Source organism: Cuculus canorus, chromosome 12, assembly GCF_017976375.1.
Source record: "Cuculus canorus isolate bCucCan1 chromosome 12, bCucCan1.pri, whole genome shotgun sequence".
Lineage (NCBI taxonomy): Eukaryota > Metazoa > Chordata > Aves > Cuculiformes > Cuculidae > Cuculus > Cuculus canorus.
Genome location: NC_071412.1, coordinates 3,774,123 through 3,800,659, shown reverse-complemented (window position 1 = coordinate 3,800,659; position 26,537 = coordinate 3,774,123). Strand labels below are relative to the sequence as shown.

Genomic DNA, 26,537 nt, shown 5'->3' with positions numbered 1-26,537 from the left:
CACTAGGGTTGTGGTAGATGAATTTTTATCTGTTCCCAGAAGCACCATAAAAATGGCAGCATAATACATTACCAGAGCAGCTTGTAACAGTGTAATTTGCCTCACATATTTCCTTTAACCATAAAAAGTATATTTAGTATTAATAAAGGCGGATCAGTCCTTTGCAACACAGCACAGTAATGAAATACCTACATTTGGGGTTGCGTGTTCAGCCGTTTGCAGAGCCATACTTGTATCCATCATAAGCTGCATTTTTTCCAAGCACGTATTTGTCAACTAATGCTTTTCAACAGTATTTATTGTACCCAGCACTCCTGTCCCAGTGCACACGTCAGATTTTGCATGTTTGTTTCACTTGTGGCAAACAAATTTAAGTTCTTCTTTTTTTAAGCCAGAAAAAAACATATATATTATTGAACATTAAAGATGTCCAAAGGAAAGGGATATCCTGTATCTGTGACTTTCTTCTTGTGTGTTGCAAGTATCAATATCCAGATTCTGGTATTTTAGTCAAACCAGTTCAACATCTGTTGTTTTATTTATAAATCTGAGTAGCCTTAAGGAAAGAGAATGTTTTCAAGTATTTCTCATACTTGCATATCGTGTATATTCATTGTTTACTTTTGCATTTGTAGCTTGGTATGTAAAACATTGCCAAAATACGAGCAATGTTCAAGTCACCTTCAGTATATGACGTATTATCACATTTGTGGATTAAAGATGTGTGATTACTGCCCTTTGTTTCCTTTTCATTTATTTATTCTACCATCCACTGTGAACTGAAATTAAGAAAAAAAATATGAGGGAACTTGTGTAATGCAAGTTTTGTCATCTCCAGCTTTTGCAACCTTAATGCTCTTTGCCAGCCAGATTTTGTGAAGGTAGGAGGTAGAAAGGGCAGTTCAAAGATTTAAAAGAAAACCAGAAATCCACATTTCTCTGTCACATCACACACACAACACAAAATGCATTGGTGGTAAAGGAAATTTCTGCTTTCCCATGAAATTCTCAAGAACTTAACCTAACAAGTGATGCTGGCTCCACGTGTTTAGTAGCATGGTTTGGTCACAAGGCTCAGATGCTCCCTCACAAGCCACGTGGAGGAAATGGCAGAACCTTCTTGCCTTCAGATACCAACCAGCCTCTCTCCGGGCTCAGCCTGAGCAATGCCCAGAAGGCAGCCTGTGTCAGCGCCAGAGTAGATGGAACATGCCAAGATCGAGCTCTCTCCCAAGCAACTACTTGGAAGATTCCCATTATTCCTTCAGCTCATTCCAACCAGATGTGATTTAAGTTAGACAGAAGACACGTCCCTGCCAGCTTTCAAACCCCTGCCCTGAAGGTGGAGATGCTAGAATCTACCAGAAGGTTTTAACAACAGCAAACGTATGTTGTCCTATTCTTATTCCCAGAAAAGGCAGACTGTTCTGGCCGAAAGAGCTCAGGATCTGCAAACAACTCACGCAGCAATTATTCTGGAAGCAATTAAAGACTGTCACAAAGAGAAAACTGCCAACTACCTTAAAATGAAAGTTCAAAGCAATCTTCATAAGTGGTGTTTTGAGCCACACTGCTGATAAAACATTGCTGTCAGGTTAATTTTATGAATCATATCATGGCAGAACACAATATTCTGTTTAATCTCTGTCAACTTTATTACATAAAGAGAAAAATGTTAATGTTCAAGAAACTCTCAAGTGAGCGACCACTTCTGGTATCCTAATGGAATTGGACGTGTACCGCAGAACAGCACATCACACTCTACAAGCCATCTTATTTGTGTTATAGAAGCATTCTCAAAGAGAGGCATATAAATAGCTGACTCTGAAGAGAACCAAGAGGTAAAGCACAATTAACTCTTATTACAGGAATAGAAATGCTAAAGCGAGACTTAACTGGATGAGCTAAGCAGTTTTTACACACCTCGATGCCAGAAGCAAACAATAGAGTTTTATCCACACAGAAAAGATAGTACAGCATTTTACACTGAAAAACTGCCAGTGGGACTCCATAGGAGATAACCACCTTTTCAGTATTTGGAAACCATCAGGCAATGTCATTTATCAGCTACTTGCAAGTACAGAAAAACCTTAAGATAATGGTACCCATTAAATGAATTTATTCTCTCGGGTCCTTAAAGGATGAGAAGGGGTTGAAGAATAGCGAGCAGAAAGTTATATAACACAACTGATTTGAGCTATGTTTAGGAAACCATTCTGCATCATACTGCCATGCAGCACTTCCAATTTCACTACTGAAGTATTTGTTTCATTAAAAAATACTGGGGAAAACCTGACAAAACAATTGAAATATGGACCCAATACAATCACTTACCTGTGTAAGCAGCACACGCTCTTGTTACACACTGACAGCCACACTGCACAAAACAGCCTCACGATTCAGATCAGGGCTGCAGCCACCTTCAATCCAGCAACTCTGTCAAACTCGCCAAACGCCCAACTCCTTCTCAAGTGACCTTAGCATTGGACTTAAGGGAAAAAAAAGCTATTGTTGTCAACTGTGAACACCCCCCCAAAGTCTTCTGCAATGTCTAAAATCCCACTATCTGGCAGAAGTTGACTGGATACTGCGAGCTGGCACACAGAATGTAGTGAAGTGTACTCCTTCACTATTTTTATACCTCCCATTGGACACAAGACATTTAGATCACCAATGGATTCAAGACTTCCACAATGTTACATTCTTCATCTCTGTTCTGACGCAAAAAGAAACTATTAAAATAGAATCTAGTTCTTAATATGCAAAAACACTGCTACATGTGGTAGCAAATAATATTTAATGAGTGTCAAGCTAATTTTTTTATGAAACTGAATTTTATTAAACTACAAGAACGCAAAGACAGTGATAGATTAGGACAGATATTTGCTGGGCACTCTAAAAATAAAGACTGCCACAGGTGCAAGCCCCAATATATGATGTTAAAATAAAGCTCTTCATGTCTGCATATTGACAGCTTAACATATACTATTCATACAGTGAAAAAAGTCATAAAGAACATTACACAAACAATAGAAGGCATTATTGTCTTTTGTTAAACACTAGGACATCAAACATCTCATTGCTGAAATGGTTTAAGTGTATAGGCCAGAAACAGATGCGTCTATTATAGTTCATATGATTACAAAAGCCCAATCGCATAACACATGTTCCATTTACCAGCAGGGAAACTGTTTACTGAAATTTCCAGTATAAATCAGTTTTTCACTTATAGAAACCCTCTGAGGTGCCAAATAAACACTTAAGTACGCACAACATTAAGTATATTTACAAGTTCAGTGCACTTTAAATTCTTCAGTAAAGATGTACTGAAACAGCAATAAAAAAAAGGAGCTTTGCTTGTATATGATTGTACTTGTGATAACACAAGTGGCTTGACTTAAAAACAATGAAAAAAAAACAGAAAAAAGACCACAAACAAAAAAATCAAAGAAAAAAAGAAAAAAGAAACTATCAGAACTTCAACATTCTTATGATTATCTCATGAACATTTACCAAAACATCAGCAAAGTAACAGAATACTTTATTTTCCTTTACAAACAGTGCTTATCAGGTAAGAATCACTAACAGTGTAATATAACAAAGAATTTCCTTGCTAATATTGAACACAAAGAAGGAGAGAATCCCACTGTAAAATTCGTTTCTACTGTGGCCAAACACTGTATACCATATTTGATATTTTAAAATAAAAACCATAAGCAGTTATAAATAATATTAAACCGTATTAAAGTTTTCATTTAAGTTCCAAATAAATTAAGACTGCTGGATTTTCAAGACTCTGCAGTTACTCCAGGAAGAAAAGGAGACAGTCTAGACACATATTTATCACGTATGCTGCTCTGATTTAGACCTCTTATGCCTTACTGCAGCTCCGAGCAATGCACACACAATACAGCCACACGTGTGCAAGTCAAAATTTTGAAGAGTCTCACTGAGGCTAGAAATTATTAAAAATAAATGAAAATTTCCTCCATACAAATTTTCATGGGCAGATATTGGCCAGATTAAATTTATAGTATTGACTGCAGAGTGATGAGCATGTCCACTAGCCAGCCACCAACTCGCCAACATCTCCACAGCCAACTACCCCCACAAGAGTCATCTCAGACTTGATCCACAAGAAACTCATTTTAAGAAAGGCACAAATATTCAGTGACTGTCACAGACCCTTAAGGAAAGGGACATGACTGAAACATGAGGCAGGAAGAAATGCAGACAGGAACTAACCTGATGTGCTTTGCATCATCCCCCATGAGGTGCCTCTATACAGTTTTGCATGCCTGCCTCCTACCAAAAACCTATTTAGACATTACCACTTAAACGGGGAAGACCATGGGAAGTGTGCTGCTTACTAAAATCTTTTAACTAGTTTCAAAACATGCTTTTGTTGCTGCATAAGTTACTTTATATAACCGTCAGTACGGGTCTTGTTGCCAGCAGTGCTTAAAAATAGCTTCAGAAAAATTATCAAAATAAAATCAAATAATCTTGATAGCTGACCGAGTCTGACCTCCTAATGGAAAATACGATTTTGAAGAAAACATATCAAGTAGTTGCTATGAGGAATAACTCTTGGCATCTGTAAAAGCTAGATAATAAAAATAAATACTTTCAGTCATTTACAACAAAATTAAGAAATATACATTTCACATAAACAGGTTAACAATACTTCAATGAATTGCTTGTCAGTCACTGTACAGTCCTGAGCATGTTTCTGCAGGTGTAATCTAGGTCATCATTCTTCCCATACAAGTCCACATAACATATGCCAGCTGGAAGAAAACTTCTGAAAAGCAGTATCTTAATTCAGCTTTGGTAATTATCTGTGCAACTGGGTAAGTCTTTGATTTGCTTTTCACACACCAAAGAGATTAAGGCAGGCACTACTGTTATCAGGATTCTTCCATCACCTTTTGACACTGGTAAAGCAAACCATCTGGAAGAGCAGAACAAGGTGACCTGATCCACAAAGCCAGCATCCCTGAGTGAGTATGACAGTGCAGCAGACAGGGCACAGATGGAAGTAGCTGGCATGCCAGTATCCCCTCATTACCTTAAAACAGAGGCCACAGAGAAAATGACTTAATTAACAACAGCTACAGTATAGTTCATAAAATGTGTCTTTCTGTCAAATTCCATTTCTGTTGTTCTCTTCTACTTTTACCCCTACTCTAACACATCACCAAAAATCATGCCTCCTGCATGCAATCCCAGCCTCGTATTTGTTGCATATTGATACAGCTTCATTCCCATTCTTTTGGTCCCGTCCAAAACTCTTTGCAGTGCAACAGTTTCCTCTCTTGTAAAATTCACTGTTTGCTGTACACTTCTACCTTTACGTTTATCTTTACATATAATTTGCCTATTTGCATAGAATTTACTCTATTTGCCATAGAGTAAGGCAAATAAAATCCATAGGATAATACTCCTAAATGTTCCCCATCTTCAATACCTGCTTCCACGCACTTATTTTCCTGGGACAATTTATAGGTTGTAAGCAGTCTTACAGTATACTTTTACTCACCTATAATATCAACAATATGGAGTTTCAGCTTCTGCTGCAGTGTAGTCAGAGTTGCTGAAAGGGAATCTTGAGTTGACGACATTTTCATATTCTGTTTCACATCATTGGAAAGGGATAACCACAGCTTCCCAAAGTCTTCTGTAGTCATTTCCATTGGCCTAAAAATAAGTTTACCACATATCTTGGCAAAATAAGATACGTTATTCAGAAGATATTTGGTCTCCTCAAAAAAAACATATCTGGAAGCAACTGGACAACAGAGCAAGCAATAAGCAAATACAGGTTAAATAAACCCCTCCTCTTCCCAACTTAACATTTAAAAGTTTCTATTCCTCGCTGTAGAACTAAGTTTTGAAAAATATATTATTCTACATAAATGAAAGACCAAACTGAATGTTCTTGAGATATTTTAAAGAGAAAAGTTCAATGAGAGGTAGGCTTTATTATGGGAAACAGCGTAGGTTTCACTATAAAACAGAAAAGTCTATTGGGAAAAGAATACTTAGCTTTTTCTACTCCTAAAACAAATGAACTGTTCAAAAATGAATAGAATGAGCTTTCTTCTTCGTCTGCAAGAGCTGTCAGCCTTTTCATATAATGTATGGGTCTCTGTACTCAAATCACTTATTGCATTTTGATGTGTTTATATTACACCCCATTTTAAACCAGCAGGCCCTTCTGTTCACTTCTGTTCACCTCCTCAAAAACACATTCTGTAGTTCAGGGCTATTCTAACCTGCACCTATTGTCAATATACTCACTGGGTTTGTATTTCTTCCTGGAACTTTGCCCCTTTAATACAATTATTTGCTACCTTTAATAGTCATCTCAATTAGATTAAAATTAGCTGCTCATTAGCTAACCAATTTCAAATAATCCTGTTCTTGTCTACTATTCTGAGTACACACTTTTTTAAAAATTGCAGCTTATTTTATTTACCTGATGAAATCCAACAATGATAAAGCTATTGAAAATTCAAGACGAGTGTCTCTATCTGACTGGTAGCTAACGGAGCCAGAAAGAATTCCCTGCGCACAGATTTTGTCCATCCACACACATTTCTTGCAATGTTCCACACCTTGAGCTTCAATCACAGGAAACTGGTAAGTGGCACTCTCCAAAATCTGTGTAATTTTTGAAAGACATATAGAATAAGTCTTGCTGACAAGTTGTATAAGGGGCTAAGACACAGCTGTAAAATTGCGTACACACCTCTTATTTAGTTTGATTTTTCTTGGACTATTTGTCAAGTGAACAGAGCTATCATTTCTCAGGTCTCATGGAGAATAAATCAATCATTAACTTCTATAAAAGATGTATGGAAAATTATAACATTGGAGAAATTGAACTCCCTTTGCCAGTTGGCTCCCCTTGAATGATTGCTCAGAGAGACAGAGAATGGATGACCAAGAATCTGAATTCTGTAGTTCAGTTCCAAAATCAACTAATATGCCAGAGCACATAACATTGCAGCATACACCAAGCTATATGCTGAAAGCAAGAAGCTGAGAAATCCCCAATAACAAGGATCATTTCAAGATTACTCAGCAGTCCCTGGCTGCTAACTAGTAACATACCTGTGGTAGCGATTGGTGTGGAAGTTTAAATGAATTACAAGGTAAAACCAGACATGAGATGTTCACTTTCTATCAATGCCTTCACAGGTTTGATTCAAGCCAGAAATGGGAAGGACTTCATAACCAATTAGCACTTCCTTGATTAAGTCAATTTCTAGAAAAACATCCTGCTTGATTCCCTTTGTCCAGTTATGACTTTGAATATCTTTGAGGTTTCATAACTCTGTGCTTCTTTCATCAAAATCCAGACAGTTACGCAACAGGCAACTCCTAAACAGCTTTCCAATTATTTAAGTGATGTTTCGATCAATGCTTTTACCAACCATAGTTAAATCCCACATATAGTCAATGTCATAAAAAACACTGAGCAGCTCCTCTGCAACACCAATGGAATGTTTAAGAACAAGAATGAAATGTGACTGATGTCTTTAAATAAAACTACACAAAACTTGAGCAAGCTTACACGATTTTATGTGAAAGAAGGAACCGCATTGTCTGCCTATCAGATAAACGAATGATTGCACTGACACCCAGACAAAAGTTCCACAGTGATTTCTTTCACAACTCAAGTCATAGCATTGAGTATGACTGGTTAGGTTTGCATTCAACTCTTAGAAACCAGGAAAAAGCTGAATTCAGAACTGAAAAATCATATGTATATGTTAAATGGAGGCAAGCAGCAGGAAACGAAACCAAGGTGAATTAAAAAGTGAGAGGCTAACTTTTACACCAAGTGATGCTAAGTTTAGTATTGGGATTTCTTTCATTACCCTTCAGATTGTGTTATAGCCATAACACAGGTTTTAAGGAAACACTTTGGGGAAAAAGGCACGGCTATTACGTTAAACCAAATATAGCATCGTTAAATGCAAACAAAAAGCAAGAAGATCCCAGCGAATTTCAAATATAATGAACGAAAGTCTCTTACCTGAAAGTGTTCTGATTCTTCAAACACTAAGTTCACAGCATCAAGTGCAGAAGTGGTTTTATTTGAAACAAAAAGAGTGAGCAACAGAGAGTCATCAGTCCACACTTTACACAAATACAGAGCAAAGGCATCACTCTGACAAAGTTCCACTAGTTCAGAGTGCGTCAGCTCTTCTAGCTCTTCTGGTAAGGAAGGGACCAATAGTGTTTTCTCGGCACTTGCACACTGACCACTTGGAGAAGGCTGAAAAATTTCAATACTACTATCAGCAAACAAAGTGATTTGTGACGGCCTGCTATCTGAAAGTCTGTCGTCCAGCTCAGGTTGTTTGAGGGACTCAGGTGTTTCAAAGGCTAAATTATCTTCTGGAATATCTGAAGAACACAAAGTGGGCTTCCTTAACCTTGTGTGTATATCTCCCTCACAGTCTTCCATACTAACAGGTAACGTATCAAGTAAGGGACCAAAATCTGAGGAAGCACCTTTTTGGAAGTCTGACGTCTCCTCACTATTTTGAGTTTCATTTATCTTTGACTTTCTTTTGAACTTCTGAGTAGTAGTGTCTGCTCTCCCCATCTGAAAAGGAAACAGAAAAATAAAAAAAATTTGTGAGGTTTCTAACAACCAGCTGTGTCGCTGCTAACAGCATGGAACAGGGTGAGCAAGGACAAATAATGACCAAGGAATCGATTCAGACACAATGCAAATAGATTCCAAACATTTTAATGGATCCCAGAACAGGCTTTTGTTGTATTTCTTACAGGGTACTAGCTGTATTAGCCTGTAAGGCAAGAATGACTCTAGGTTCTCTGAAACATGAGCTGAAAGCTCCTATTAAAAAGCAAGCACATGTAAACATTTTCTGGATAAAGCAGTGATAAATGTCAAGATTTGAGCTGGCTAATATGATAATGCCAGTCTTAAAAAGATCACCTAAAGATGAATTCCTTAACATTCTGCATATTACGATACATAAATAAAGAACAGTCTTGACACAGGATGTCAAACTCTATCCTTACTGCCAAATGAACGCCAACAGCGCTGCAAAGTTGAGAGAGGAGTGAGAGAGTGTGAAAGAAACAGCTTTGCAGACACCAAGATCAGTCAAGAAGGAGGAAGTGCTCCAGGCAGGCACTGAAACAGATTCCCCTACAGCCTGTGGAGAAGACCATGGTGAGAGGCAAGCTGTTCTCCTGCAGCCCATGGAGGTTAACAGTGGAGCAGAGATCCATCTACAGCCCGTGGAAGATGTCATGCCAGAGCACGTGGATGTTCATGGGGAGCTGTGACCCCATGGGAAGCCCACACTGGAGCAGGCTCTTGGCAGAACCTGTGGACCAGCGGAGAGAGGAGCCCACAATGGAGCAGGTTCCTGGCAGGACTTGTGACCCTGTGGGGGACCAACAGTGGAGCAGCCTGTTCCTAAAGGACTACAGCCAGTGGAAGAGACCCATATTGGAGCAGTTCATGAAGAACTGCAACCTGGGGGAAGGCCTCCAAGTGGAGAAGTTAATGGAGAGACCCCACACTGGAACAGGACAAGAATGTGACATGTCATCCCCGAGGGGTGAGGAGCAACAGAAAAATTCGTGATGAACAGACCACAATAACCTTTCCCCATCACCCTGCACCATTAGCTGGGAAGGAGGTGGAGAAAACAGGGAGAAAAGTTAATTCCAGGAAGAAGTGTGCGTTACGCGGGCGTTTTTAAGATTTGATTTTATTTCTCACACTACTCTGATTTAATTGATAATAAATTAAACCAATTTCCTCTAGTCGAGTGTGGTTTACCCATGATGATACTTGGTGAGTGATGTCTCTCTGCTCTCATCTCAACCCACAAGCCTTTCATTATATTTCCTCTCTCCTGTCCACCTGAGGAGGGGAATGACAGCACATACTTTTGTAGGCACCTGGTGTCCAGCCAGGGCCAACCCACCACACTTGCCCAGCTTTACCACAATACTAATTCAATCTCCATTTACATATAAATGTCTGTAATTGTAAATAAGGCAATATATAAACTTTTAGCTGGTAAAGTTACAAAAGAACCACTTACCAGACTGACACCAGCATTTGATCCTAGCCCAGTAAACAAACTCAAGGCTAACTGCTGTTTCTCTTTGTCTTCCTCGGAGAAGCTACCACCTTGATCAGACCGCAACGCAGGGGGATCACCCACCCGTGCTGCTAATAAGCTGCCACAAGAATCGGTTTGTGGCTCATTTTCTTTCCCTACTTTGTTTTCTTTCTTTGGAAGATAGCCTTCTTTTCCCCATAGCTTGCGCACTCCCTCAAGTTTCAGAGTATTTGTCCTAAAAAGGGAAACAAAACAAAGCAGGATCAACTCCATGAACATCACATTCATAAAAATATGCCGCCACTAAACACCATTCACAGCTTTGGTGCTTTGAGAGACACGGTGAGTAGCAGAATATAAAGAAACACTTTGCCATCTGCATTAAGTTCTATGTTAGTAACATCACTCATTATTTTTAAAACACGCTGCAAATGTAAATTTGGACTAGGCTATCTAGTTCTAAGCGTAGGCCTATGCTGTGTCAGCATTAGACGCCTCCCCCAAAGAAAGATCTGGGAATCTCTAGGCATATTTAAATAGCTCTATCACCGATTCCTTAAAGAATTATTTCAGTTAATATAGGAGTCTGAAAATTAGAAGAGAACCAGAAAGTGTTTTCATCTCTTATGAAAACCATTCATGTTCTCAGACACCCTAAACTCTTGCAGAGGTTAATCCAACAAATACAGGTAAAATGCTGCAATTCGTACACCTAAAAGCCTTACTCAAATTTTCTTACATAAACTGGTTAGAGAATTGGAAAAAACTTCCAAGGTTTCCTGCAAACCAATCTACCATAGTACAAACTGTATGAAATCATGGATTTAGTTTAGTTTTAGCATTCTAATACTTAAGGGGTATCTTATACTGCAAATCTTAGACACACTTTTATCTAAAAAATTTACTCAGAAGGCTCAGTGTTGTAAGCCCATCAAAAGTAAGGGTAGCCTGTAAGAAAAAGAAAGAAGCCAAAGAAAAAATACTTAACCATGTAATCTGCGGGTAATCCTGCCCAGATTTAATGGCATCAACTATCACTTAATTTGTACTTTGTGAAGAAAGTCAAAAAACAGTCTGACTGCATTAGCTTCTTTCCTACTTTTTTCAAAGAAGCCATCCTGAATTTCTTCTTACATGATAGAGTTTTCAAAGTTCAACTGTATTTATTTTAGTTCCGTGTAATGGAGAAGACAAACAGAAGTTTAAGTGTACTTAATTTCAAACACAACTTACTCTTTATGCCCTGTTTCAGCACTATTACCAGACATATCAGAACCAAAAGATAAACCAGTGGGAGACTGTCTGCCCATGATGCCAGAGGAGGACACACTAGAAGCAAATGACAATCCATAAGGTTCAAAATTCAGAGCTGCAAGACAGACAGAATCTTAGAATTACAATGATGCATAAAAAGGTAAGCAGCAAACTATTTTTTGAAATTAGATACGTTGTACTGCTGCGCTTCTCAGACTTCCATGCAGGATCCTATCTTCATTCAAAATGGATGTTTCCTTCTCCAGTAAGCTTTTTAGACACACAAAGGACCTATTTTTAAATGTGTATTCATTTGGTATTTGGTTTTAAATACTGAAACTAAACAGAAATAGTGACTTAACAGTATCACTAGAACACCTGCCAATCCTTAGTATTTGTAGACAGAAGCACCGTTATTGGATTTAAATAAGTAAGCTTTCCCATTTGTTCATGAGCCTAAATAAAATTGAGTCCACAGCATTATGCCCATATAGCACTGTCTGCTTTGCAAACATACTTGAAACCTTGAGGGATAAATCATTTTCACTAGGACTTGTAAATCAGGATTTAGAACCAGCCCCCTCAGCTATGCTTTACAAATCAAAATGCGGTTAGAATAGTTTCTAAAAGTTGTCTGGGACTACATTAACAGTCACTGTTGTGTACAAAATAGAGTGCAGTCCTTTGCAGACCTGGAACTACCAAGCGGTACAGCTCCCTTCCCTCATCTCCACCCCAGCCTTTCTTTTTCCCAGCAAAGTGAAGCAGCAGGGCAAAGCTGTTGGGCATCTGGGATGAGAGAAATCTCCTGATAAAGGAGGAGGCAATGCTAAGAAAGTGTCCAGTCCCATTAAGAAGCAAGAAGAAACAGAGATCTAATGGGCTTTGCAATAGGCAGCATCCACATAGAAATAATGGCTATAAACTGGAGAGGGGCAGATTTAGACTGGATATAAGGAGGAATTTCTTCACGATGAGGGTGGTGAGGCCCTGGCCCAGGCTGCCCAGGGAAGCTGTGGCTGCCCCATCCCTAGAGGGGTTCAGGGCCAGGCTGGATGGGCCTTGGGCAGCCTGATCTGGTGGGAGGTGTCCCTGCCCATGGCCAGGGGGTTGGAACGGGATGATTTTTAAGGTCCCTTCCAACCCAACCTATTCTATGATTCTATGATATTTTCAAACTCTACCAATCCGTAAGTTTAGTACTCTTTAAATGAAGAATTTCAATAAACTTCAGGGACTCCATTTCTAGAGTACTTCTGAATATTCCACCTCACCTCTATCTTGCCTCTTAGAATATTTATGGAAGATGCTAATCGCTACTGAGGAAAAACAGCATTTCATAATCTGGTTCCTACAACGGCTTCCCTACAAAATTTTAAGAATATTGCAAACATCAAAGTGCTAAATGAATATTCTTCAGCAGTAAAGACCACTAATTTCATTTTGAACTCGGTATGAAGCACTACTACGAACTCAATCTGACATACAATAGACCATATCCCTCACTGGGCTTTATATGCAGGGAAAAAACATCATATGCATTAACGTGCAATAATCAAAATCTTCATAAAATAATGATTCAATTGTAGATAATGATGTGTACAAAACATTTTCCTAATTCCTCCACAGTAAGGTAAAGCCGAGGAATGTTTTAGAAAAGCTTTCCAAGCTTTTCCAATCTACTTCCATTTTTACTCAATGGAAGTAGACCATTCAGAAGTGTCTAAAATAAATCCATATGTGACTGGCTATAATAAAGTAAGAGTATTTCTAGACTAAAAAAGGAAAAAAAATAAACAATGCACTGTAGGTAGAGTTTTGGGGAAGAGTTCTGCTGTCTTATCTGTACCCACGCACAGTAAGAAATGTAAAATTTGTGTCATAAAATAAGTTCACAAAGGTTATCGTTGAAAACTATAATTGCACAATCAAGACTAAGTGCTCAGTATAATTAAGTTAGGAACCCTCTGCTTTCACTTTAATAATCCCCATAAATTTCAAATCACACAGACCAGCAGATATTAGATTATAACCTTCTCATCTGCAGGACAGGAACTTATGATAAACAAACAGTTAAATATACCAGCTAGACAGCCGTGAACTAAAATCTACGTTGAACTCAGCTAAGTCTACAGACAAGGTATGTATTAAGGTAAAACTACTTTAAGAGAAAATACTAACTGTACACTTAGATTGTTCATTAATACTTTCCAGGTAATTTACCAGCTATTTAATAAATGCAATAAAACAACAGTCACCTTTTTCCTGAGAAAGTTTCTCCTCTTGTCTCTGGTGATGAGTCTTATACGGTGCTGCACCATGACCAAGTCCCTCGGCCACAAACTCATCCAGAAAAGATAAGGAAGCATCTACCTACACAGAATTACGCTAAGTGAGAAATAAATGAAAATATTTTCCAATCACAAGCCTTATATTACCAGAAGAATTTGTGCCTTATCAGCAATCAGGATCTTCTGTTTCACATCTCCCACACCTACTAGTGAAGAACTGTTAAATATCATCCATTTCTAAAACACTTCAGCAAAATATTCAAACGCTTAAACTACAAAGAAGTTCATGAAGAACACACAGTGTCTTACCACCATGTCAGTGTAACTAGCATCAAATGGAAGCAAGTTTTTCATCAGTGCTTTGTCTTCACACAGATGCTTCAATTCAAAGGCATACTGTCTCACGCAAGTATCTAGAGAGTTGCTGAATTCTTGGATTAGTTTATCAACTGTTTTTGAAGAGGAGGTACGTGACGCTATCTTGGTGACTGCAGCCATTATCCACGCTTTAGTTTCAGAAGTAACAAAAGACTTCTTCAGCAGACCGTGCAGCTTTGTCAAAATAACCTCTGGATCAACATCTGCAGCAAGGCTGGAATATTCCCCCAACACCTATTCAAAAAGAACAAACAAAATACACATTTAGTAACACAAAGCAATGCTTTCAGTTTTGAAATTAGAATGTAGTACTAAATAACACAATAAAATCCACCTCATGTTCAAGGAAAAAGTATTTAAAAATGTTCTAAATTAGAACACAAAATGGTAACAAAATAAAGGCCAAAGGTTTGAAATTATCTTTGCTTTTCCCTCAGATGACTCCAACTTTTAGCTTCTTAAAAATCAAATAGCTGTCTTGAAAAGAAAGCTAAACACAGCAATTAGGTCCTTACAAAACGTGATTTGCTCTTACTGCAGCCTCTTCGTTGGGTGGAAGCTGAAGCTTACCCAGGTTCCAGACAATAACAGCATAGCACTCGGCCAGTCACCTGCCAAGGCTAAAAATGCATTTCGCAACCATATCTGGCCCAATTTCGATGAAAACGAAAAGGCTCTCAGCAGGCAACCAGACACATGCCAAATCTAAGCCATTCCAATAGTCACTTGCCTTAAAGGGAATAAGTCAGATTTTCCACAAGCTATGATAACCTAAGTAGTCCTCAGGCACAAGAAGAAGCCACTAAATACAGATTTCAGCATATTGCTTTGACTTCAAGTAAAAATACAATATTAATGACCAAAACCAAAACAGTTAAAAATATTTGTTAAAAACAACCACCTTTGAGAGTTTCCTCATATCTCTGTGTTCAATTTTGACCATGTGTCTACCTTACCCAACTCATAACTTGAAGGAATTTCTGTGAATACAGTGCGTCTTCCTCTTCGAGTAATGTTAAATAAGATTGTACTGCATACATCCGTAGCTGAGCATCTTCTTTTCCATCATCAAATCCTAGATATAGAGAATAATATATACTTTGCCTGAAATGCAAATAACACCTCCTATAAAATATTTCAAAGTGCACTTTAAGAGCAAAAGCCAGATGATTAAGGAACACACGGAGCATTTGAGGAGTTACTCACCTTCAGCCAATAGCCTCAGAAAGTTGTTTGGGATATCACGATGCACAACATCACCTCCAACTGAAAAGACAGCATTCATTGTTTGGATGAACCACTCGTTGTCAGGGGCATACGTGTCCAGATGTTAAGGAATGGCATGCTAAGGCATAACTTTCTTTTTTATGCACTGTTCCTACTGCAACAATTTCTCCACAAATAAGCTACCTATCTTGCTCTCCTCAATAAGCCAGGGGTCTGATGGTCAAATATCAGCTCAGTCAAACCAAAGAGAAAAATATTCCTGTACCTTTTATAAAGCATTTCCTGTAAACTTTATGAAAACTGATGGTCAGGTAGAGAAGTCTTAAGTTATCACCCTGCTGAAAAAGCCTGCACATACACTTACCAGCCATCCATGATGTGCAACTTGCTGGCTTGCCAATCAATACATCTGAAGTTGTGCATGAATAAATCTTAGAGTGAAAAATAAGAGTTTAAGTAAACACTACACAGTAGGAACGGGAATGTTCACATAAGAATTTAGCTCTGGAAAACTGTCCGACTGTATTTGACATTCACACTTGTTCCATGCTAGCTTTCCAGCATAATCTTTTGAATTTGTTTGCACACTATCACTTGATCAATGCTAGACTAGCTGTTCTCTTCAGCAGTGTTTTGCTGTTGATTTACTGAAAAACAATTAACGTTTTGAAGTACTCCACACAAAGCAACATTACTTTTCTTACATATTTAAAATCTGATCAGGCTTTGCTAACTTCGAAGCTAGCGTCTGCCCTCCCTCAAAGAAATCCTGAAAATGCATACTTATTGAATGGAAATTTTCAACAGAAACATTAAAATTATTGTCATTTTTTTTGCACACTGCATTACAATGCCGCTTTTTTTGTACACTACTGTCTGTGCCAAGTAGTGCACAAAGAGGACACTAAGGTAACTCTTTATTATAAGAGGCTTACAAGTCAAATTATTAGACAAGATAATCAGGCAATGGCAAGTTCTAACAGCAATGTCTGCCAAGTGCCTAATCATCACTTTGATCTTTCTGACATAGTTAAACAATCCTTTTTTTAATTCTATGTGTTATTCTTAAAATCCATACATCAACAAAGAATTCAGTGATAGGAAATACACTCCCACAATTACAAAAAGAGGTATTTTGAGTGGCATTATTTTCTCTCGTCAAACTACGGAAATTGGTATGCATTTCTTTTGCTTTTTTTTAATCCATTTGAAGAGTGGAAAGCACAGCTGTAACTTCCTACTTCAAAAAAACACAAGAGACGCTTTGAAAGGTACCAATGCTGCATTTGCCTGACTCAGACTCCAGAGTTCCATAAAAAAAGGATATTTCTCAGCTAGTTCTGCTATTTTGCCAACTAAATTGATGACAGTATATTCTTCTTTGCTTTCTTTTAAGTAGTCAAGCATCTTCTGAACTATGACAACTACATTCTGTCCATTTGTAATTCTATAGAGAAGCTCTAAAGTCTGAAAGAGAAAGCAAAAAAATATATTTAATTGGCTGTGATGACTCCAAACAGGAAGCAGGAAAACTGAAACATTTTAGTATGATACCAAACTCAGCAACTGACTGTATTTGGCAAGTCTTTAATGAAATTCACTGCTTATCCACATAGCTTGTCACATTAATATTGTTCATAACTGCTCTCTCACAATAACTGAGACATAATAAACTTTTACGCTAGTCATTTTAGAACCCTATTACCCATCTTAAAAATTTATTTAATCTTTAACGTTTAAAAATTCACTGACCTCCCTTTTAATAATAGGATCTGGATGGTCCAGGCATTCGATTATTGTCATCTGCTGCTGAAGCACCAGATTAGGATCCTGCTGGACAACATAGGTCAGTGCCTTTATACCTAGAATACAAGGGATTTGAAATTACCTAAGAAATTTATACTACTATGATCAAATTTAAAACTTCTTAATGAAATCAGGTATCCTTACCTAAGTACTTCAAATTAATTTTGGGTGACAAAACAAATTTTCCAATGCACTTCGCAGCCTTTTCAAGTAGTTCAGATTTGGGATGAATTGTATAAATTGTCTGGACACATTCAAACAAGATAGCTGCAGGATGAGAGGGGAAAGGACATGTCATTGATGCATATTAAATACTTCTATGATGCAAAAATGTTTAACAAGCAAACACGCTCACTGTCTGTATCAAGCAACTGCAGTGTTCTCCCACTCCCACTGTATCTAACTGTAGAGTACCTACTGACATCACTAAAAACAGGATGAACAACTATCTTATTAGCTTTTGCCATTGCGCATACAACCTTCTGTAAAGTTCTTCTGACCTTAAAGCCTGCTACAGGTGCTCAAGGGACTGGGCTGGTCTTTAAAATGCCAGTGGGCAACTCTAAAGGATTTGAGACCAAATATTTTTCCAATAATTCACATGATTTCTTGAGACAGCCAAAATCGCCCCAAGAATACTCTTATTAAAAGAATTTTTGCATAGTTGTTGGAGAAAAAGCTAGAAGCGAACTGAACAACACAAAGGTAATCAAGCCTTTGTGGTAGCAATTTGAGCAAAGGCTGAGACCAAGTTAATCTCCTAAAGTTAACCAACATTTAAAATCATAGTGTAATTTTCAGCTGTTCTTGTAACTCAGTCTCTAACTGAACTGTCCAGTAGACAACCACCTACTCTTCTTAAGCACTGCAAAACTAAGTCCAAGAAAACGTAGCACACTAACAACTCAACTGCCCATGACATGCAAGTAACATGAAGTAACCAGTGACTTTGTGTAGAAAAAAAAGAGTAATCACCCAATTACTTTTTTTTTTTTTTGTATGGAATCATCAACTATAGCTTATCACATGGGAACAAAAACTACATACTTAAATTCTATGTCCTTGTATAACTCTTAATAAGCACCCCCCTTTGGCTCCTTAAGTGCTTAAAACAAATTCACTGTTTAACTCCAAACAACTGCAAGTGCAAATTGACTGTATTATAAAGCAACACACCTCCCAATATCTTCTATGTTCTTGCCTAAAAGAACAGAAGCAATATACTGAATACACTAAACATCTGCTAGATGCTTCTTCACGTATTATTCACTAAAAGAGAATACTTCCCCAAACCTTCCCTTAGGAATACAGTTATATATTAAGAATATAATTAAATTTTTCAAAAGTACTGCATATTTTAGCACCAACTACTGACATTTCCAATTTTTCCAAATACTGATAACTACACAAAATAACCTCACCCACCATATGTGATATTATGATTTAACTCCGCTCTTCTTAAAGATTCATCTAGAACATCATATATCAATTCACTCGTCCTGTTTAACAAGAAGAAATATTTAGAATTACTTGCAGCACTAGCAAGGATGTAGTCTTATTTTGCCAAACAGCTCAAACACTAGTATTGAAATCTGTAACACAAATGGTTCATATCCACAGATTCACTTTAACACAGAAGAGCTCGGTAACGTGTTTCTAAACGGCATCTAACAAGATGTTCGCAGCTGTCAGAAGAAACCTTTACCATATCACAAGAATAAAAACACTTCCCACATTGCTTGTGTAAAAAATAAACAGGAAAAGGATCTCAGACAAAATGACACCACTTTTTAAAGTATCTTTACTGTGGATTTTCACAGTTATTTGCTAACCTACTAGCAGAAGTCCCAGCAAAAATATATTTCAAGGATATTTCACAATCATCAATTGTTTAGCCTATCCAGAAGCAAAGAAACTGATTTCGCAGTTTAAAAAGCATCTGCACACTGTTATTGGTTAACAACAAATGTGTAAGTTGTTCAACACTGAAATCCTTTTATTAAAAATAAAAAAATCAAACAAAAGACCCAAACGCAAAAGCTGTCTGTGAGGTCAGGTCATGATTGCATTCTTTGTACCTTCAGAATTTTAACTACAGAGAAAGATCTGGTTACCTTGGATCATCTTTTCCTAACAGCCCCAATATTCTTAAAAGCTGAATTTGTAACCATGGTGCTGGCACACTGTGATAGTTGAAATCAACAGGGAGCTTTCCTCCCACTACCTGCTTTAGGATGGTTACAAAACTCCCAGTCAAGTCCTTGTATTCAGATGAGTTTTCCTACACAATGAAAAAGAAATAAAATTCAAATACTTTGATACAGCAGCTCGAAAGTAAAAATAATCCACAAATCGAGTAAGATTAAAACGTCTACAGTGATGGTTTTATTTCTTTAAATCAAAATTCTTCTCTTGCTCCCCAACACTTGTAAGCTCTTCATTTTACACCTATGCTATTTTCTCGCATGCTTGCAAAGGGAGTGAATCCAACCAAAGGCAACAGTTAAAAAAAAAAAATTACAAACAAATTTCAGCAAACCCTTTAACATACATAGAATTTAGGTCCTCTAGCTAGGGTGCAAATGATGCTGAGCAGCTGGATCACACAAGAAGTGGAACCATCAAGCTAAATGAAGAGCTAGCACTAACAAACATAGCAGACAGCCATGATCATATAAATTGTCTTACAAGTAAGTTTTTTCTGCACAACTTCCATACAGTACATCACATATTTAAAATTAAAACAAATATATAAAAAGGTCCTAAGTTGTGCTTCTAATACTTTGCCTACCTTAATCATTTGAAGATAAATAGGCAGCGAAGCAGCCATGACTCCAGCATCCCGGTCACATAAGGCTTTTCGGAACTTATCATGAATATGTTGAACTTGGTTAGGAGCAATGAGATAGAATTTATATAAAGCTTGAACAGCTTTTCTTCGGATAATCTCCCTGAAGAGAAATGAGATTTACACAAAACAAAATGAAGTTACTTGTGTATTTCAAGTACTTGACTTAACAAAACAATCAGCACTTGTCATTTCTACAGCAATGTAAAACTATGGTGCCAGCCATCAGAACATCATGACTTGGAGAAACATGAGAACATGATTTATATATTTGATAACAAATGACTTTGCAAATACTATCTAACTAAGGAAGTGACATAGGAAACTTTAAAGTGTAGTCTGGCTTGATGTCAGATTGACATTCAAAATAATGTTCATTAAATAAGCAATGAAATTGCCCACTGCTGATCTGTTCTGGTCACACGCACAGCTCTAAAAAATACCCATCTAGAAGTTAGTGAGTCAAGATGATTCTGCGGTTCCCTTTCTAATCAACACAATATTTATGTTATCCTCTGAGCGTAGGATATTATAAATTAAGGCTCAAACAATTCAAGAGTACTGGTACCTGCAGGTACACTTCTAGCAAGGTTTGTATAAAGAGCTTTATAAAAAATTGAAGTACTTCAATAATACCAGTCTATTTCTCCACTTACTCTACAAACACATCTTCATCCATATACTTGTTAAAATAATTCCAGCAGATGAATTCAGTTGCATTTACCTACCAAAACTGGTCATGAAAAATACTAACACCTATCCAATATTCAGTCAAGATTGCAAATAAGTAAGAATCCAAGAGAAAAAACTAGGAGGAACAATTTCTGAAGGTAATGATAAAAAGACCAACTCAGAGAAAAAACACCAGTTCACTAAAAACACTTAATTTTATAAGTTATTCAACCATACGAGGCCACTTGAAATTCTGTAAATGAATACGTACTTAGAATGCTGGAGCTTGTCTTCTATTAGGGGAAGAACAGCTGGAATCATCTCCCGTGGAAAGATCTGGCTGACAACAGTTAATGCCATGCACACCTCTACTAGATTAGTGCTCTGCAAGTCCTGTTACAATCATTGAAATAAGACAGTCATTTTTCATTTAGACTTCTAAATTCTGCCCAGGCATACCCTGAGTCTCTAACAAGCAGGGTGGAACTAACTCATCTACACCAACCACCCTGTCGTCAATCATCCTTTTGTCTGCTTATATTTGACAAGTGTCAGATCTCATCAAGCTAATCAAGTTCTTTTCTTCTCGTATATGAGAAGGAGGAATGTGCGGCTCCTCACATTTGCGTTACAGAACTACATTCATATTTGAAATGTATGTAAGATTAATACATAGATCTACAATCAATGTTTGTTTACTGAAATAGTTTGACAATTGCAAAACTATTTCGAGTCCCCTGTTGGATCAGTGGGATGAGCCACTTCCCACAGAATTCAACATTATTCTCTCTAGTGCCCAAAGAACTAAAAGAAAATAAGAAAAAAAAAAGACCAAGCTCAATAATACTGCCAGTTACAAATTTGTACATTAAAATAAGACATTTCCTACTCCCTAAGAAGAGAATTCAAGTTACACATAATGTTCTACAAAAGAAAGAAGGAAATTCATAACCTATCCCAAAATATCATTAAAAATAGTGGCTATAACTCACTGTAACCCTAAATCAAACAAACAAACAAAAAAAACCAGGATGGATGAACTCATGAAATACAAGATGAATTATTTTTCAAAATGAATGAAACAACTAAGGTTTCCAGCTCACACCATTATTTTCTCTGGCCATTTTTCCCAGCCAGGTTTCAGCGCTCATTTTGATTTAGCACTTTGTGGACTCTTATTTTTCACTTCTTTCTATATCCTTACTAGTTTCAAGTCAGATTTTTAAAGATTATAAAAAGTTATCACAACAGCAAAATGAGCATCACTCTCAGACTATAATTTATGTGAATGTAATACAAAAGTAATCATTATGCAGAAGGAGTTGTTATAAGTCACAACTGCTCCATGTAAGAGGCAGTAATACAGAAGATGACACCTGTGAAATATTCTTAGGTAAAAGCCTTCTAGCATCACTCCAAAGAATGTTTCCATTTATTATCAACGTTATCAAAAGAACTCAAAGAAGCGAACAGATACTGGCTGGCAGCTAAGAGCAGTTGTCTACATTGAAATAGGCATGCACGGCTCCTCCTGGAGTTGAGAATGTATATAACTCGTACTTTTTATAAAGAATATTTCATGGTATATCTCCTTTGAAAAGAATTTTTAAAATATGACTTCAACAACAGGCATGCCAAGATTAAATTAAAAAGCCAGGGAAAGCCATTTCAAATTTTCATTGCTAACCAAAGAAACTGCAGCTTTAAGAGAGCAACATAAACTAATGAGTACATAGCTTAGATGCGTGACACAAAATGGGAAGAATTGGTCCAAGTTTAGTTTACCTCCAGACCTCCAAAAACACTGTACCTTCACAACTGTGTTCACAAGCAGAAGCAGCAGTTCATGGTTTTCATGTAGAAATAAAGAAACTGCCAAGTAACCTATAAAAGAAAGCAGCCTCCGTTACTACTTTCAAGCAACGAGCAACTTCAAGATAGAAAGGTTCAGACTGTCTCTAACGCAAGAAGTTAATCCAAACAATTTAAAAAAACAAAACTCCCCGCCCTCCGCTGCTGGATGATGGTTCCTTGTGTCTTCATATTAAGATTGCCTTTTACTTCCAGGCAAACCAGTTATATTTAAGTTGCAGTAAAGCTCAATAAATAACAGCTAAAAAGTAATAAGATGCAAGAAACGAGAGATATCACAATACTGTTATAGCTAAAGTGCAGCCAAGAACACCATGAGAAGTCACTTCCTAGAGAACTTACACCTTCTCTACACAGGCAAAAGTGTATTCCTTCTAGACTACGTAACAACACACTTATATTTGTTTCTCTTTTTATCAAAAAAAAAATAAAGTACCATTTCAGATAGAGTTCATAGTTGGAATATGGATGCCAAAAACTCCCTCATTCTTTCTTAATAAGGAAACAATTCCAGAACCCCAGAAAAGAAACCTGCCAGAAAGCTTTTTCTTCAAGATCCCTCTTCTTTTTAAAACTAAAGAACCTGAAGGGGAAATGGAGGGAAGCGGAGAGTGGGTGCCACAACTCATAACAATATTTGCATTACAGAGATAGATCTTAAAAAAGATCTTGGTTCATCTGGGGCTTTGGGATCAAAGTGACAACTTTGATACAAATAACTGTACTGTCTAGGCTATAAGACTGATCTATCTGCTTGTGAAACCACGGACACGATCAACTTAGCACAACTGCAAAAACGTAGTTTGCTGTCATCCATAGAAGCTCACAGTGGGTAAAAGCGTAACCCAGCTTCACTGGATCAGCAGATGCCACTTCCTCAGCACAGAAGCGGGTATATTGCACCAAGAACAGGCAAGATCATCCTCATACATAACTACAGAACAACAGCAAAAACCCCAAATCCACACACTTTTGATAACAGGCTTTGATCTGGTAAAAGGATAAGGGCACTTTGGGTCCAGAGGACTTTAAGCCACCTACATTTAAAAAAAAAAAAAAAGTGCTGCTTCATCAAAGTCTTCTCAAAAAGAGCCTTAGTATGGAAAGGTCTCAGACCAATTCATAACAAGACACACAGTGATTCCTGACACAGAGGTCACAATGTTTTCTTCAAAACAGCTTACCACCTGCCCTTCCAGGTTTGGTGAAGAGAGAATTTCTTAATCCCTAGCAGGGTATCTGTCCACTGGCTTTCACTCTCAGGGATAAAGCAACTTTAAATCATCACTTGTAACACATTCCCAGAAAATCCAGTACTTGAGTGCTTGAGTGGATGATCCAGATGAAATTCAAACAAAGGATACCAAACAAGTATATCCCGCAAGACACTGTGTTCCTTCTGTGTATGCAGACATAGTATTGCCTGGAGTTAAACCATTTTCTCTGCAAACAAGAAATGTCTTCACTTGGCAGTTGAATCAGCAAGTGCAAGGAAATTCTCTAGATGAGACAGACTGACAGCTAAATTCAAACTAAATCTACAGGAAACAAGTTAACAGCCACATCGGCAGGGAAGGAAATATCAAAGAAATCTGACAAAGCCTTCCAGACATCCTCAGGAACTTCTGCACCTGTGCTATAAGGATCTCCCTACTTGCCTCATTTCCTACAGTAGTTTATAAACTAAAAAAATCCTTCAAAAAACCAAATCAGTAAATATTTCTCCGACGTTAACATCTTTGTCAATCTCTTACTACAGTACCTGAAAAAGAAACCAGGTCCTGACAGAAACTAGTTTTCAGCTTGAGGTGTTTTTTAATAAAAAGTTTCTCTAAATTATGTGGCTTTATGCTGCAATTCCAAAAAACTGATGACTTTAAACAAATTAATTTCTTCTGCCTTCTGTTCTACAAGCAGATACAGAGCAGCTCACAAAGAAGGGGTCAGTTATTTCCAGAGGGGAGTGAGACGCCATGAAACAAGAGCAAGAAAGTAGAACACCTAATTAAGTTGTATTTTTACATAAATTATAAATCCTAAGAAACTTTTTAAGAACTTAGAGAATACTGCTAAGGCTACAGTTCCATTCACATACCAACTCTCTTCTCCAAAAGATTTCCTTGCTGTGCAAGCTTGATTGCATGGATATATCCAAAGGAAGACTCATACCCCAGCATTTCACAATAGATGAGTCTCACCATACATTCTTTCATCAGTCTCTGAAATATCAAAAAATAAACTACTTAGAATTTTAAATCAGACATGTTTTATGCTCTTCTACATTGATCTAACAAAGTAGAGAACTTTCAGAGATATATACGTGCCATCACACACATTTTCTAAAATCGGGGTACACGGAATTTTTCCTTTGTTATGAAACTCTTCTGCAGATCAATATTAATTTTTCACTGCAATATCAGAATTCCCCAGGTAATACCCTTAAAGATGTTATCTTATTTTGATCAGCATGTATGTGATCAATGGTAAATTACGACTAACTAACATAAAAAATTATGAACTATCTGAAGGGTTAGATGATCACACTGCTAATTCAAATTATTTTTCCCCAGTCACTACCCTGACCTAGGATGGATTTTCACTGCATGTGAGGTAAAATTTCATTTTCCCTCAAAAAATTCTCACTCATGAGACAGAGAAACACATTAACTAGCTCAAAGCTGAACATAACAAACATAACAAATCCTCTATCTTGGGCATGAGAAACAGTGCAGAGAACAAAGCATAGCTTCACAGAATCGTAGAACAGTTTGGGTGGGAAGGGACCCTAAAGATCATCTAGTTCCAACCCCCCTGCCATGGGCAGGGACATCTCACTGGCTCAGGCTGCCCAAGGCCCCATCCAACCTGGCCTGGAACACCTCCAGGGATGGGGCAGCCACAACTTCCCTGGGCAACCTGTACTCTCATGTGCAGCATGAGTTCGCTGTATGAACAGTGCCAGACAGCAAACCACGTTACTGGATGGAAGCAGCTCATCATTGAGCATCGCAAAACAAAGACATGGTCTCCAAGAGAGAGTGGTGGGAGGATTTGTAAGTGCTTATGGGAAATATTATTCCTAAAGCACGAGTGGGAAAATGCAGATTAGCCTCAGCCGAGAGGCTGCTGGAGGAGCTGCTTCTAAGGAGATCCCACTGCTCTGGCAGCAGGGCTTACTTCAGAAACGACCGAAGGGCAGGCAGCGGGCACCATCCTGTCACAGTTCACATCACACAGACTCAATACCCTCACTGCAGGGCTCATTTCAGAAACGACAGGAGAGCGATCTCTGGGCACCACACGGAATCGCTGCCCTCACTGTTTTTCCCGTGCTGCAAAGCCAACGGCACCTTTCCATACCGGTGACTGGACCCCTGCCCCGCAGACACCCTGTGGCCTCCACCTGGCGAAACCAGGGAAGACACGGACACTCTCCAGCTCAGCTCTGCCCTTCCTACCGCTGACAGCACTTACAAGCGTGGTGCTGGGGGCAGACACTGTCGCTTTCAAATTGGCCAGTTCCTGCTGGATTAGTTTCTCTTCTTCCTAGAAGAGATTAAGAAGGAAGAAAGCGGGGAGAGGAGTAAAGCCCGGCCCGCTCGCTTCCACGCCCGGCCCGGCTCGCCCGCGGCCCGTACATGCTTGGAGGTGAGCGCTGTGATGCTCCGGATGAGGCTCCCGAGCCGCGAGGTGGGCGAAACCCTGCCAGGCCCGACGGGTCCCCCCAACCCGGCGCCCAGTTCCTGCTGCCCCAGCAGCCGGGGCAGCGCGCTCAGGGTCCGCTCTACCACGTCGCTCATTCCGCTTCAGCCTCGACCCACAACACTCGCCCTGGGCCTCTCCCCGCCGCCGCGGCCGGAAGCGCAGCACCTCCCGACCACTTCCGGGAGAGCAGCCCTCCCGACCACTTCCGGAACCGCCCACTTCCGGGACCGCCTCGGACCGCGTGGGCTGCCAGGGGCGGAGCCGCCACCGGGCCGTGGGTTCGGGTTCAGGCACCGCAGGATCCTCGTTCGCTTCGACCCCCCCGTACCCGTACTGCCCTCCGCCCCGAGCGGTTTG

The 26,537-nt window shown here is 38.6% G+C and overlaps 1 protein-coding gene across 6 annotated transcripts; it reads right to left on the bottom strand.

Moving 5' to 3' along the window:
• Positions 1 to 1,905: 1,905 nt before the first annotated feature.
• AP4E1 (adaptor related protein complex 4 subunit epsilon 1) lies at positions 1,906 to 26,371 on the bottom strand. Of its 6 annotated transcripts, XM_054077477.1 has the most exons (22): positions 26,114 to 26,370; positions 25,950 to 26,021; positions 24,571 to 24,694; positions 22,414 to 22,487; positions 20,875 to 20,996; positions 19,875 to 20,034; positions 19,198 to 19,364; positions 18,509 to 18,582; positions 17,228 to 17,350; positions 17,030 to 17,139; positions 16,605 to 16,744; positions 15,257 to 15,369; positions 15,007 to 15,125; positions 13,982 to 14,284; positions 13,640 to 13,754; positions 11,361 to 11,496; positions 10,107 to 10,362; positions 8,530 to 8,623; positions 8,048 to 8,421; positions 6,482 to 6,666; positions 5,543 to 5,700; positions 1,906 to 5,071 (listed from the first exon to the last, which is right to left on the bottom strand). In XM_054077477.1, the coding sequence occupies exons 1-22, from the start codon at positions 26,273 to 26,275 to the stop codon at positions 4,911 to 4,913; spliced, it is 3,342 nt and encodes a 1,113-aa protein (XP_053933452.1). In that variant the 5' UTR covers positions 26,276 to 26,370; the 3' UTR covers positions 1,906 to 4,910. The 6 variants fall into 6 exon arrangements, with proteins under 6 accessions (XP_053933452.1, XP_053933451.1, XP_053933457.1 ...); XM_054077476.1 differs by having other exon boundaries at positions 1,914 to 5,071; positions 8,048 to 8,623; positions 26,114 to 26,369; XM_054077482.1 differs by lacking the exons at positions 25,950 to 26,021; positions 26,114 to 26,370 and adding an exon at positions 23,660 to 23,918 and having other exon boundaries at positions 1,949 to 5,071; positions 8,048 to 8,623; positions 22,389 to 22,487.
• Positions 26,372 to 26,537: the final 166 nt, after the last annotated feature.

Excerpts from the sequence above, each read along its gene's own strand:
- AP4E1 (XM_054077476.1), bottom strand. The coding sequence starts at position 26,275 with ATGAGCGACGTGGTAGAGCGGACCCTGAGCGCGCTGCCCCGGCTGCTG. Across the intron at positions 26,022-26,113 it reads CAGCGCTCACCTCCAAGCAT|GAAGAAGAGAAACTAATCCA; the intron begins GTACGGGCCGCG and ends AATCTCTTCTAG. Across the intron at positions 14,285-15,006 it reads TCCTTCAAGTTATGAGTTGG|GTGTTGGGGGAATATTCCAG; the intron begins GTAAGGTAGACA and ends CTTTTTGAATAG.